Source organism: Schistocerca gregaria, chromosome 8 (assembly GCF_023897955.1).
Source record: "Schistocerca gregaria isolate iqSchGreg1 chromosome 8, iqSchGreg1.2, whole genome shotgun sequence".
Lineage (NCBI taxonomy): Eukaryota > Metazoa > Arthropoda > Insecta > Orthoptera > Acrididae > Schistocerca > Schistocerca gregaria.
Genome location: NC_064927.1, coordinates 436,020,757 through 436,036,190, shown reverse-complemented (window position 1 = coordinate 436,036,190; position 15,434 = coordinate 436,020,757). Strand labels below are relative to the sequence as shown.

The window sequence follows — 15,434 nt, the reverse complement described above, 5'->3', positions numbered from 1 at the left end:
TGGGCAACGTCTCCTAAAATAGGTTTAATTGCTGTAATAACAGCATCAGGAAGAGAATGTTAGTGAGTTGCCTGATCCCTATTGTATTTGCACCACGAATTTTCTCCTGATGGACACAACCCATGACATGGCTTATCACCAGTAGAGGACTTATGGAAGAATAGTACCCAAACTTCTCTCTTCGTTGCCTCCAGATTTTCTTTATTTCTCCTAGTTGCCTGCCCATAGTATACATGCAAGTTTTCTATTTCAGTTTTTTTTAGTTAACCGACCCTGTCTGGTCAACAATTTTCCATCTTCTAATTTTTTCCATGTCATATCAACAGCTAGTTGTCTCAGCCATGTTCCCAAATGTTTTTGAACATGGCCTACACATTCTATTTTGCTGATAATGTCATCTTGATGTGGCTTAAAGTTAACCACATTGTTGTATGCCTTATTGTCACCATCGCCCAAATATTTGGCATACCATATGCCTCTTGTTTCTAGAGAGCGATGAAATATTTGTTGTACTCCGTGAACTTCCATACCACCACTTGTTCCTCTAAAATTAGCCACACAATTGTGTTCTTTATGTTCGTTGACTTTACAACATTTGCAATATTTAGACATTATCTCCACATCTAGCATTTTACCGGTGTCTACTCTCATGGCAGTCACTACTCCATTCAGAGAAGTTTGTCCTCTTTTTCTGCCCACTTCCATCAAGTGCAACTGCAATATCCAAACATCCATCATTTTCTTCCACTGATTCCCTAGCAGCCAGTTTCATGCTTTCCTCACTGACCTCAATACAGCTTTCTCTGATATTGCCATCAGTTTTTCAAATGTGGTGGTTGATGTAAGTTCATGACTGAACAAAATGTTCTCCCTGCAGCCATGCCCTTGCCAATGGATTGTAAGGCATAAACTAATCTAATATTGATTTCATAAGTTTTGAAGAACTCGTAAATGAGATCACAGCTGAGCATTTAGTGCAAATTAAATCCAAAGCAATTGCTAGACCTTTTCTCCCACTGGCACTCTCACAAATTTTCACACTCTGCGACTCACCACGCTGTCTACATTGCACAAATTTAGAAATTATATATGATGATATTCTCAAATTTATAATAATGTTTCTGCACCCATTGTCATGTACAGTAAATTCGTTGTAACTCTCATTAAATGGTGAGAGCTTCTTTAATGATGCACTTGTTGAAGAATTAAAATTAAAAACATTTTTGCCAGGTGACATAACCTCTTGTACAGAAAGCTTTCTGAACTTGTTTCCTCTAAATTGCCGTTCCTTGAAAATGCCTTTTGGTTTCATCTTCAATAAACACAACAAAACACACGTAGGCTAGAACTGCAAACGTAAGTATAACTACTACTCATGATCACACTTGAACAAAACTAACCACGTGTTTGAAAGCGTGTTGTTTACAAACAGCAGAAACAAAAGAATGACTGTTGCATACCAAGGATAGCCAACACACTCAGGAGTGAAATAAAATCCATAAACTGCAATGTAGGGGATATAAAGATCTAAAATACATGCAGAAAAGTGGATGACAGAAAAGTGGGTGTGGCACATAAACACACGTGGTAGGAAAATGCCCTTTAAATGCTTGAGAAAAAAAAATTCAGCAGAGTCATTTTCAGAGTATTTAATCACTGTGTGGTCCAATTAATCTAGCACGTAGTAAAACCGTAGTTCATTGGATGACGACAGTCGGCAAGTCGAAACCTCAGCAGTGCAGTCAGAAATTGTCAGGTTTATGCATTTAAGCGCAATTGCAATGACAGGGGAGGAATGAGGTTACCAGATGAATTAATAGAAAGTTAGTCATTGGTTGTTTGTGCATGGCAGAGTGAGGTCTTGCACAACTAATACTCAGTGTGAAGTAAAAGAGCAGACATTTGTCAGTCTTCTAACTTACTTGAGGTTGTTCTCTCCTGCGCCTACTCTTCTAGTTATTTGTTGAATAAATTCATCTGTCTCCCCCTATAGTTTTTGTTCTCTATAGCTTCCTCTAGTATCCTGGTAATTATTCCCTTGTGTCGTAACACATGTGCTGTCATCCTTTACCTTTATTTAGTCAGGGTTTTCCATATATTATTTTCCTCATGGAGTCTGTGAAAAACTACCTCAGTTCCTATATATCTACTAAATTTTCAGTATCATCCTGTAACACCTCAGATGTGTAGCTTTTGCTCTCTTCTGGTTTTCCCACACTTCACCATTCACTTACAGATAATGGTGTGGCCTAGACTTACATTCACAGAAACTTCGTTAGGTGTATGGTCAATATTTCGACTCGCTTATAATGAGGAAAGCTCTCTCTGTGCTTTTGTGCTTCTGTTATGCCCTTGTTTTGTGTCCGGTATTCGTTACTTACAAGGTACCAGAATTTCTTATCTTTGTATGTTTAGATAAGTTTCACTAATTTGACTTCAGCTGTTCATTACTTTAGTCATCCTTCTGTTTACTCAGTTTATTGTGTTCAGTGTGTCAGTCAATTTAACAGGTCCTGTAATTCTTACTCACTTTCACTGCTGATCACAGTGTCATCAGTGAAACTTTATAATTATATTCTTTTATGCTGCATTTTAATTCCACTCGTGAACCTTTCATATGTACATTGAACAGAAGGGGCTAAAGTCTACACTCCTGCTTTATATGCTTTTTAATGCTAGCATTTCTCTTAATCTTTCATTCTTACTTCCCTTCATCCCCACTTTGATACTTGTACACAATTTATATTACTTCTCTCACCCTATATCTTAAAAACCAGCAAATTTCAGTTGAGTGATTTTCTCAAATTCTTTTAGGTGAAAGGGAATTCTTTTTTTAATAGCACATGAAATCATTTTGATGATACACATTTAGTCCTTAATTGATATATTGTTACTGCTTTGTATGTTGCAGGTCGTCCAATTGTGAAAGGAAATGGTAATTTCCATTACGGGTCAAGTATAGACTACCAACAGCAACAAATCCATCAACAGCGCCATAATGTTGTTCTGCAGGGCAGTGGAAGTTACGGTAGTAATGTAGGAGCAACACGATCAAAACTGGTGACACACCCTCAGAATGTAGCAGCTGCTGTGGCCACACAACAGTTAAACTCCTTAATGATGATGCAGAGGCCACCTCCACCAGTAACACAAAATCATCCTGGGGCAAGAGGTAAATTAATGTTTGTAACTGTTCGTAAAACAATTTCACAATTTCAGGCATACATAGTTCAGGTATGCCATATGTGGCATGCCATTGATCTGATGTTTACCTGCCACTCACTGTTCCTTCTAGTAACTTTTTTTATTCACCTTCCATTCCTTTCTGGAAAGGAAAAGGATGGTTCTTTTAGATCTAAATTCTTTTGAGCCCTGCCAGTCTAGCTGCCACTGGCCTAGTAGGACCCCAATTCGGAATAATGTCATTTATGACAAGTTATTTTTGAACTTGCGCAACAAAGCAGTTGCAATAACAAGAGCTATATGTGGGGCTGCAGGGAATGATATTGTTCAGTGTTGGGTTTTTTGTGTATTCTGCAGTACAAAGACGACATACCCAGAGTTGGTGAGCTTCATCAGACTATTCATTAGTGAACAGAACTTTTTGCCACAAAGGTGTAAGCAACAATTTTATGTATTTCTGTGAATGCTTACAGGTTGACAGAAATACCTGTTTTTTAGTAGTAGTAGTAGTTGTTGTTGTTGTTGTTGTTGTTGTTGTTGTTGTTGTTGTTGTTGTTGCTTTTTTTCTTGCAATTCTTATGTAGTCTGTAGGGGTTTGTAGCCCACGAGTCTAGCAACTCTGTACACCCCCTGGTGTAATTGCTAAAGTAACATTAAAAATTCCTAACTAGATTATTACTTGAAGGGCCTCGATTATCAGACTAGGTCATTTGTGTACACTTTCTAAAACAAAAATCATTGGAACATAGTGTATTTTGTCAAAAGTTGACACATACAGCACAAAAGTGTACAGGCTGACGTTCTATGTTGACTGAGAGACCGCTGATAGTTGAAGATTGTCATAATTTGTAATAGGCAGACATGTATCCAGACCATCACACAGTAATTCCAAACTGCATCAGAATCAATTGCAAGTACTAAGAAAGCTAGATGGAGGGTGAGAAAACTTCGATTTCATGGTCGAGCGGCCGCTCAGAAGCCACACATCACGCCGGTAAATGCCAAACGACACCTCACTTGGTGTAAGGAGTGGAAACATTGGACAATTAAACAGTGGAAAAACATTGTCTGGAGTGGCGAATCACAGTACGTAATGTGGCAATCAGATGGCAGGGTGTGGGTATGGCGAATGCCCGGTGAACGTCACCAGCCAGTGGGTGTAGTGCCAACAGTAAAATTTGGAGGCAGTGGTGTTATGGTGTGGTCGCGTTCTTCATGGAGGGGGCTTGCAATTCTTGTTGTTGTGTGGCACTATCACAGCACAGGCCTACATTAATGTGTTAAGCAACTTCTTCCTTCCCACTTGAAGATCAATTCGGGGATGGCGATTGCCTGTGGCGGAGTGGTTACATGGCAATAATATATCTGCGATGGACTGGCTTGCACAGGGTCCTGACCTGAATCCAATAGAAAACCTTTAGGATATTTTGGAATGCTGACTTCGTGCCTGGCCTCACTGACAGATTGATACCTCTCCTCAATGCAGCATTCTGTGAAGAATGGGCTGCCATTCCCCGAGAGACCCTCCACCAACTGATTGAACGTATTCCTGCAAGAGTGGAAGTTGTCATAAAGGCTAAGGGTGGGCCAACACCATACTGAATTCCAGCATTACCGACGTAGGGCACCACAAACTTGTAAGTCATTTTTTGCCAGATGTCCGGATACTTTTGATCACATAAAGTATCAGAGGCTGTTAAGTGTAATTGAAAAATACGAGTCCAGTGATGCACGTGCCCAACAATGAGAGGTTCTTCATCCAGAAGACTTTGGTTGTCCTGTGACCAGTATCCACAGTGACAAATAAACCAGGCCTCGGGCCTCGTTAAGTAAAGCAGGGGGTTGAAGTAACCATTTGCAGTAGATGTTAACGGCCAACTACTATAATTGACTTTTTTGATACTCAAATTTCTACTCTTGCTCTACGCTCATGCTATAGGCTTTTAATTTCATCATCTTCTAGTACACATTGACGCAATGCTGTAGATACACCAACCTGCTATGATAACCTCCTTACTGACGTGCCTTAATGCCCATGTGAATTTTGTCTGTAGTTTCAGGGGTCCGCACTGTTGGTCACAGATTCCACTGAACATTTTGAACAGATCATACAGTCCTCCATTACTTTTACAGACCTTGAATAGTGATGGTCGTGGGAGTTTCCTACCAGGATACATCACTTGAAACATTTCTACACGTTCCTTAATGGAGCCCGCCTTCATGTAACACTCCACATCAGTTAGCTGTTCTAATGCAGGCAGCCACATTTTTGTAACAAGTGAACAATATAAGTTATTTACAACTACTGATGCATGAGCACATAGCTACACTCAACTTTGATAAAATGCAGTATAGCTGTCTTTAGAGACAGTGTTGGCACTTCACAAGCAATTCAACTGGCATGTAAGGCGTACTGGTTTTATGTGGGGCACCCTATACGGTGTCCTGAAGACATAACTATGCAGCAGGCCCAGAATAATATAAATAGAAGTTATTTGTTTGCTGAAAATGAATGCCATCTAATTGGATTTGTTCAGTCAGTATTGTTATGTAAAGGCTCCAATAAAGACTAAAGGTGGGTGCTGGAAAGAAACTGTGCTACAGGGAGATGGTTTCTTAAACTTGAGGCAAAAGATGCTTTCATTCATTTTTCAGTATAAGGGAAAGATACAGTGCTACTAACCATAAAGATAACAAGTTACGAACAGGCTCAATGAAAAGACACACATTATCTTTCAGCCAAAGCCTTCTTCAAAAAAAGGAACACCATTTACACACACAAGCACATCTCAAATACACCTGATCACCATCTCAGGCAGTGAAGACCAGAATGCAACTGTCACACAGAATAGAAGCAGCAATCTGGAGTGGAAGGGGAAGGGAGAGAATAATATGAGGGGGGGGGGGGGGGGGAGCACTAGGAGCACTGTTTGGTGGAGCATGCAGTAACTAGATTGCTAAAAGGTGCAGCATCAGGAGGGTGGGGGGGGGGGGGGGGGGATGACATGCAAATGGGAAAAACAAGGATGCGTTGGTGGAGGGCAGCACACAGAGGGTGAGAGGAAGAGGAGAAGAGAGGGGGTGGAAACTATTAGGGGGAGGGTGCACTTTAAAAGGGTAACTCCCACATTTGCACTTCAGAAAACCTGGTTGTTGAGGGGAAGATCCAAATGGCTAGGGTAGTAAAGTACATACTGAAATCGAGCATATTATGTTCAGCTGGAGGTTGTGCCACAGGCTAGGTTACCTTGGTCTTGGGCACAGTTTGGTGGCCATTCATCCAGGTGGACAGTTGGTTGGCAGTCACACCAATATAAAAAGCAGTGCAATGATTGCAGCAGAGCTCGAGTATGATGTGGTTGCTTTTACAGGTGGCTGGCTTCTGGTAGGGTAGGATAAGCCGGTGACAGGACTGCAATAGAAAGTGCTGAGTGGTTGGATTAGGCAAGTATTGCATCTAAGTCTTCCAAAGGGATACGATCCCTGCAGCAAGGGGGTGGGTTTGGGAGTAGCATAGGGGTGGAATAAGAATTTTCGGAGGTTGGGTAGGTGGTGGAACACAGCTTTCGAAGCTCAAGGGAAGGATCATGAGTAGGATGTCACTAATTTCAGGGCATGATGATGTGTAATCAAAACTCTGGTGAAGGATGGCATTCATTTGTTCCAGTCCATAGTGGTATTGGATGACAAAGGGGTCTCTTCATAGTTGTCGCTTCTTGGGGATGATGGGAAGAGTGAGGGTGTGAGGCAAAATGGCATGGATGATCTGTTTGTGGGCTAGGTCTTGGGATAGTGCCTGTTGTCTGTGAAGGCCTTGGGAGACATTCAGCATATTGGGTAAGGGAGTCCTTGACACTGCAGATATGCCATCCATGGGTGACCAGGCTGTATGGGAGGGATTTTATGGAGGTGGTGTCTGGAATGCTGCTCCAGGTGCTGGAGAGCCAGGGATTCAGTTTTATCTCCCATCTGCTTCACATGGTCCTCTCAACCCAGCACGCTGTCTTACTGGACGTTCACCACATCTTCCCTGATTGCTACATCAACACCTTTGCCCACATTAAACCCATCAACCACCACTAGTACTTGCATTTTGACAGCTGTCATCTCTTTCACACTAAAAATACCCACCCTTATGCTTTGCTACTTATGGTTGCATATGTGCAGTGACAAGAACTCCCTTTTCTAGCATGCTGAAGGTCTCACCACTAATTTTACAGTCACTCTATCCCCCAGACATAGTACACAATCAATTTCCTGTGCCATTCCCCTCCCCCCCTCCCCAAATCTTCCCATCACAGTCAAGAAGCAGCTACAACAGGGTACCCCTAGGTCACTCAATACCACATCAGATTGGAACAAATGAACCACATTCTTTCCCAGGGCATTGATTACATATCATACATATCATCATGCCCTGAAATAAGAGATGTCCTATCCAAGATTTTCCCTTGGCCTCCTACAGTTGTTCCATTGCCCACCCAACCTCTGCAAGATCCGAGTCCATCCCTATGCTACTCCCAATCCCAACCCCTTGCCAAAGGGATCATATCCTTCTGGAATACCTAGGTGCAGTACTTGCCCAATCCACCAACCCAGCACTTCTCTATTCCAGTGCTGTCACAGGCTTATCCTACCCCACCAGAGGCCGGGCCACCTGTTCAAGCAGCCATATCATATACTAGCTCTGCTGCAGTCACTGCAGAGCTTTTTATATTGGTGTGACTACCAACCAGCTGTTCACTAGGATGGAATGGCTACCTACAAACTTTGTGCAAGAGCTAGATAACCCACCCTGTGACAACATGCAGCAGAACATAATATCCTAGATTCCAGTGGCTGCTTTACTACTCTAGCCATTTGGATACTCCTCTCAACCACCAGATTTTCTGAACTGCCCAGATGGGAGTTATCCTTATAACTCCTTCTGAAATGCACACCCTCCTCCCAACAGTTTCTATTCCCTCTCTGTTCTCTTCTCCTCGCCCTCTTTGTGTGTCACCCTCCGCCATACACCCACCCATCTTTCCCTTTCCCTGCTCCTCACCCTTTTCAATCCCCCTTCCTCCCAGTTCCCTTCCCATCCCACTGCATCCAGAAATTGTGCCTGTTGGCAGTCTAGTCTCTGTACGCTCCACTAAATAGCACTCTTCTCTTCCCCCACCTATACCCTTCCGTCCCTTCCCCTTCCCAGCCCCATCAAGATTGCTGTTTCCCTTCTACATGACACTTTCATTGTGGGCCGAGCTTTTGGAGATAGCATTTGTGTGTGCATGAGGTATGCTTGTGTGAATGAATGTGTGTCTATTTTCTTTCCTGAAGAAGGCTTTGGCCTAAAGCTGGTGGGTAATTGTCTCAATTGTGCTTATCTGCAACTTTACACATCATCTTTTTACAATGATGGCAATCTACACTGAATAGGCAGCACATCATAACCACCTACCTAATAGCCAGTATGTGCATATTTGGCCTGGATGAGAGCGGCGATCCATCGTGGTGTGGAAGCAGTGAGGCCATGGTAGGTCGCTGGAGGGAGTTGGCGCCACACACACACACACACACACACACACACACACACACACACACACACACACTCACTCAATTCCTGGAAATTCTGGGGAGGGAGGCAGTTAGCTCTGATGCCACGTTTGAATCCCAGAGATGTTACATTGGGTTCAGATTTGATGAGTGTGGGGACCAGTGCGTCAAGTGAACTCACCACTGTGTTCCTTGAACCACTCCATCACACTTTTGCCCTTTTAATGTGGCACTTTATATTGTTGCTTGTTGAAAACTGCTGCTGCCGTTGCCAAACAAGTTTGTCATGAAAGGGTGTATGTGGTCTAAAACCAGTGTACAGTACTCCTTGGCCATCGCGGTGACTTTTTGGAGTTCCCCTGGACCCATGGATGCCCACTTGAATGTCCCCCCAGAGCAAAATGGAGCCACCACCAGCTTGTCTCCGTTCCATAGTACAGGTGTCATGGAACTGTTTCCCTGGAAGAAGACTGGTTTGTGCTCTCCCATCAGCATGATGAAGAAGGTATTGGAATTCATCAGGCCATGCAGTGCTTTGCCACTGTCCATTTCAGTCGTAGTTGTCGATGTTGTGGTGTTAACATCGGCACATGCATGGGTCATTGGCTGCAGAGGCATATTGCTAGGAGGGTTCGATGCAGTGTGTGTTCACACGCACTTGTACTATGCACAGCATTAGTCTGATGTTAGTTTCGCCACAGTTCGCCACCTATCCTGTTTTACCAGTATGCTCAGCCTACATCGTCAGACATTTGTAGTAAGTGGCGGCCACCCAACCCAACATCATCTGGACGTGATTTCACCTTGGTTTAGTCACATGTTGAAGACACTTACGAAAACACTCATCGAACACTTGACAAGTCGTTCATTTCCAGAATGCTCATACTGAGCCTATGGGCAATCACCACCTCCCACTCTTACACACAAACAGCACACTCACTGATACTACATGAAAAGTGCATGTCTGACTAGCAGTTATTTCTTGCCAGGTGACACTGTTATCGCCTGGATGGGTTTATATCAATAGTAGGTCGGTGGTCATAAAGTTCTGGCTGATGAGTGTAAATTTTTCTTATGTGGTTGATATTCCAACCTAGAGTTTCCATTGTTTAATTTTTTCTACTTGTAATGTAAACCTTGGGTACTGATTAACTAGGTAAAATTATAAAAATTCAGTTATATTAATATGTACAGACAGCTGTTTTTCCCATACACCATCCATGAGTTGAACCGTAATAGCATCGGGCTGACACAGATAAAGTGACTCGGGCGAGAAATGAATCGCAAGTGTGCTTTGGAAAACTCATTTCCTGGAATCAGAAATGATGAAATTACACATTCAATTTTTCAAGTTACTTTATATTTTTAAGTTGTAAGACATATGTAGATTAACAATAAATATCATGGCAACTGATGACTGTGTTCTCTTGCAAGCTCAAACACTGCAAGCTCAGCTGGTAGGCTATCAGCAGTCGCAGCAGCAGCAACGAAACATCAGTCCTGCTGTGCAACAGATTTTGCCCAACCAAAACTATAATACAGGGCGCAACACTTCAAAGCCAGGTAATTACAGAAGATATTTAATTGCACAAGGCTGGTTCTTTGTCTTAATGTTGATGATGGAGACTAATTTCACTCATTTGCATGCTGAACTTTAGTCTCTTCAGCTGGCATGGGAAAAAAATTTAAATTTGAAAAACAGTGCTAGGTTTTTTGGATGCAAAGCTGGCATGTCCAAGAAATTCGAAGCTGGAAGAATAAATTTCTATGTATGAGGGTTGTCAGTGCCACTAATGGTGTTTCATTTTGTCTCGTCCTAGAACACACCGAAAACAACATTATCACAATTATAATTGTGATAGCTGTCTATTTTCATAGTAGGGGTCTTGATGAGTTAGATTATACTATCATTTCAGTATAATCACTTAATGTGCCATCTGCTCTTGCCCTCCTCCACATCCAAAGCAAAAAGACATTTATTGGAATGGTATGTAATTGAAAGTAGTTTGGTAATGGGCCCTTAGCAGCAGCTATTATAACACGGTTTAAGTATATTTTCAAATTATATGAAAAGTTCTGGCAGAGTGTAAATAATGTAGTTGTCTAACTACTAACCAAATAGTATAGATCTGTTTTTGTCCAAAAGGTATCGAACTATTGTCGTGGTTGTGTGCTGGTTGACGAAGAAACACCTCTAGTGTTGCTTGAGTTGTTACCGTTACTTCTAAACTACCTATGTTCAAATAAATTTTCAGTTTTGGAACTCTTAGGCTTTTAAACTCTCCCATCATAAGAAATATGGCAATCTTGCTGTAATTTAAGTATTACTATCTTGAGACACTTTCAAATCAGTGTCACAGGCCGTGGCCATCGTCCTGTTTACCAGTACAAGAAATCCTGCTGAACATAGGTACTTGTCTTTCTAATCAGCTACAAATTGCCCTGGTAACAAAGGTGTAGCTGTTCCATTCACTACCATTAATGTTTCCTCCTCCTCCTCCTCCGCCCCACCTTCCTCCTCCCACCCTCCTCCCACCCCTCCCATCAGTTACTAAGTAATAGTGCTCAGCACTCATCATGTTTATAAAATAGATCAAATTATTGTTAAGATGTGTGCGTGTGCGGGTGCGCGTTTAAACAGAGAACCAATTTTTTTTTTTTTTTTTTTTTTTTTTTTTTTTTTTTTTTTTAAATCGGTTACTACAGGGAAGAGACAGGTTTTCATCTTAACATTATTTATTCACTTGTTTTCCTTTTAAATGATACTTTAAACAGAAATGTGTAGAGATTACTAAACTGTGTGTAGATATGGATGGATTTTTCCCTAATATAAATGTAAGTTCTGTTGTTGAACTACAGATGTCTAAATCAGTAGAACTTCAAAATACCTCATAAAATCTTTCATTTCATTGTAATCCAAAGATGGTATCATTACCTGGTGAAGTTTATTGTATCTGTGGAAGTTGGTCTGAGGATAGATTTTGCCAGTGACATTCCTATATGCCAAGGGAACATCTTTTGTAATAGTTCTGACAGTTATTCTGTTTGCTTCTGTAGTTTTTCCATTCATTTTTTGTTTCTCTGTGACTGACATCCTTCATTTGTGATATGAACATTACCTTTTAAATGATGTGTTAGGCACAGTTGCAGAGTCACGGTTGGCCGGAGGACTGCAGCGACCATCCCAGCAACAGCCGCAACAACAAGTTCAGCAGCTCGTAACACGGAACAGTGCAATTCCTCAGCAGAACAGGTCAACTTCCCCAACCAGTAACCAGTTGGCTCGCTGGTTTTCTCCAGAGTTGCTGGCCCAAGCACGTGCAGGCCAGTTGCCTAATATGCCCCCTGTGCCATCAACTCCAAATGTCTTGAGCCTTGAGGAACTGGAACGGCTGCAGCAGTCTGCAGCTGCCGCTGCCGTACACAACTAGTACCTGTCTTCTCGTTGCTGTCATTTACTTCATTATGTCCCAGGCTGGTGCAGTCTGTCGTGCAGAATCTCTTCCAAAGAGTAAACAGTTCTGTAGATATTGGTTAGACATCATCACAATGTGGGGAAAACTTCGGTGCTGGAAAGTTTAGTAGTTTGACGTGTGTGTGTGTGGGGGGGGGGGGGGGGGGGGGAGTGTGCATATGCTTGTGCACATTTTTGTGTAGATAGAAACGTGCTGTGTGTAGTGGTGATGCGGTCTTATTTCCTTTATACATGTGACACACAAATGTGTTTAAAGTCTGGTGATTAAGCATTATACTACTTATTTTGTAAATTTTCTTAGTTTATATTATGAAAGTTACTTACATAAACTGTTATCCCTTGCAGTGGAAGTAACCCAAGAAGAAGACTGAATTTTTGTAAATGTGAATGCTACTGTTGAAGTGTGTGCTACAGAACTCTTCACTCTGTTCAGACCAATGTTAACACAGTGATTAGTCTTATGAGAGTTTAACTTTTATTGTAAGCAACTTGAATAGGACTTTAAAAATTTTAAATTTTTTGTGTTGAGCAGATGTGTGAAAATTGCTCTGAAGCTTATGGTAGCTGTTGAATTCCTACATAAGTGAGCACAGTTTCTTGCAAATCAGTTGAGAGAGTTAAGTGCAGGAGTTGCATTAAATATTCTGTAAATTTCAGACATCACATAAAGGTTTGAGAGGCCTATTATGTTTCCAGTCCATTAATTTGATTTTACTGAACATGTTCTACTTCAGCATGTGTAGCAGTATTTCATTATCATAGTTAAATATTCAAAGTTCATTATGTCAGACACAGGCATGCAGTTATAACACATGCACAGAAACTGTAGTTGAATGAAAAGGTTACCTTAACTGCATGCAGTTTAAAATGTTATTATAATAAGTTGATGTGATGTTAGGTTACTCTTGTAATAATTTGTCAAGAACAGCAGCAGAATACTTTTGGGTATGAAAGTGGAACAAGTTGTATCGATACTGTTCTCTAGTGTAATGACATTCTGCACGACTGAATATTGTCTGTATTTGATGCTACTTCATTGTTGCTCTTCAATGTTGTTGAAATTCTTTGAAGTAATTGAGGTGATTATGACTGACATTCCTTAAAAAGTTTTAAAATGTTGTTGTTTATCTTGATTTACAAACTTTCATTTTCCTTTGTATTTTGAATGCGTGTGTACATTAAACAAAACTGCCATGACTTGTTCTTTCGCTCAGTGCTGCCTGAGGAAATATTTTTATGATTGCAGTAAGCAACAAACATGTTTCCAGTTGACAGAAAACAAACTGTTCCATTATGGTTTTCTTCAGGGACAAAATATAAGACTGTTTTAAAGCTTTGTGTGATGTTTTGTGCTAAGTAATTTTGTAGCACTTGTTTGGCCATGTGTTCAGTGAAGTGTGTGTGTATGTATTTTGAATGAAAGTACAAATGTGTGATAAATATATTTTCGATTACTGTACATTGTTGTGGAAATAAGAGATCTGTTTCTTGGGTGATTGACCATGACTGATACATTATAGGAAGAAAATTGTGTAGCTATATTCTGCTTTTTCTGTAAATTGCTTCAAATAAAATAGAGTAAAAGTATTAGAAGAACGACATTTTGATGATGTATTATAGTGACGGAGAGAGCAGCTGTATAATGTACATAAATGTGTATATAAATATTTATGAAAATGGCACAGATGTTGGGCCAGAGCACACCAAATTCAGCGTATATTGTAGAAATCTTACTAATGTTAATACTTGTGAGTGCGAACAGTAACACTGCGGTGATTGTAGTTGGTGCTGATAGTCCAGAGGAAAATACAGAAGACTGTAGTATAGAATTTCATCATTATTGATGATTTTCAGTTATCAGCATTGATTACATTGAAACAGTTGAAAATTGTAATGAGTTTGTGCCAGGCATTGTTCCCAGTGTTTTCTTGTTTTTCTTTTGAAATGTCATTGTCATTGTAAAGTGGTAGAAAACTGATGTACATAAAGTTTTGAGAAGAAAGAAATGTGTTGTTTATACCTTATTAACAAACCCTGTATGACTTACATAAATTAAGCCCTCATTTCAAGTTGCATTCTGTCATCCGAAAAAGTAAACATTCATAATTCATTGTTCTTAAAAAATGTAGTGATTCAATGCACTTAAGTGAGGAACTAAAGTTCCCTCATTCATAGGCACAGATTTAATTATTGTAAAACTGTGTAGAATTAGTGATTATTGCTGTTTTGTTGTAAGGGCAGTTTTATCCCTGCAAGCAAAGATATCAGTAGCCTTATTTTTATTAACAGTATCATTAACTTTTCTTCATCCATTGCCAAATTATGGTCCATAGCTTCTGGAATCAGCAAATTATCTCATTTACCATCTGCTAGGAAGTTTAGTTTGAGGTTTGGCTGTGTACCAAAGGAGATTTCTCCGCCTAATGTTTAGTCTTCCATTTCTGGAGACATTAGAATTATTGGACATACAGGTTCTAAAAAAAACTTCACTTGAACTTCAGGGTACAGTCTACAGAAAGCCCACTGATAAATTCACACAAATTCCAGTAGCCATCCCAAGCAACAGTGATCAAAACATTAATGAACCAGGTCAAAAGAACCTGTGTACCACAGTACTGTGAGAATAAGCATGATCAGTTAAGAAATTTTGACAGCCATGGTTCAAAAGCTGAACATTCCTAGTCTTATTTTTCATTATGCCTGTCTGTGACTGCTTCCTTGTGGTAAGTAGGAGTCTTTTGTTCCACTAAAAACTCTGTAATATGTCAGTGCGATGCTGCACAATTATCTACAGGGTGGCCAGAAACAGTCTGGAAGAAAAAAAATCTTTTGGGGATGTTGCAGGGCAGGTCATGCTGAGAAATAATTAAGAAAAAAATTTGATACACTGCACTGTTTCAGAGTTAATTAGCATTGTAGTTAGCCAATTGGGAAGTTGTGTATACAAATTAAAATGGCCCGCTAGATGTGTTTAATATTAGTTCTCGTAGCATAGAAGACATTGTAAGAGACTGCTCAGCCTTTGGGTTGGGTTCGATCCGATCCCTACTAACATCTTATGTCAATTTTTTATTTTTTTTAACTGCTCTCTGATAGATTTTAGGAAACAAAATGAACGTATTTGGTGACACCCTGTCTGATTGGCTACTTGAACTTGCATGCATGCATGCACAATGGTGTGATTGAGTGACTGAAGAAACTAGATGATGGAAATTTCATGAAACGACATTGGTGCAAC

The 15,434-nt window shown here is 40.5% G+C and overlaps 1 protein-coding gene across 42 annotated transcripts in view; it reads left to right on the top strand.

The window, feature by feature from the left end:
- Positions 1–14,202, top strand: part of LOC126283988 (eukaryotic translation initiation factor 4E transporter) — a 246,923-nt gene extending 232,721 nt beyond the window's left edge. For 12 of the 42 annotated variants that reach the window (XM_049982494.1, XM_049982487.1, XM_049982492.1 and 9 more), the window contains 3 exons: positions 2,912–3,172; positions 10,156–10,284; positions 11,860–14,196. In XM_049982494.1, the coding sequence (XP_049838451.1) occupies positions 2,912–3,172; positions 10,156–10,284; positions 11,860–12,152 (683 nt within the window). In that variant the 3' untranslated portion in view covers positions 12,153–14,196. Of the gene's footprint in view, positions 1–2,911; positions 3,173–10,155; positions 10,285–11,859 lie in introns of all 42 variants that reach the window. The other 30 variants (XM_049982523.1, XM_049982524.1, XM_049982521.1 and 27 more) reach the window with 11 other exon arrangements.
- The last annotated feature ends 1,232 nt before the right edge of the window (positions 14,203–15,434 follow it).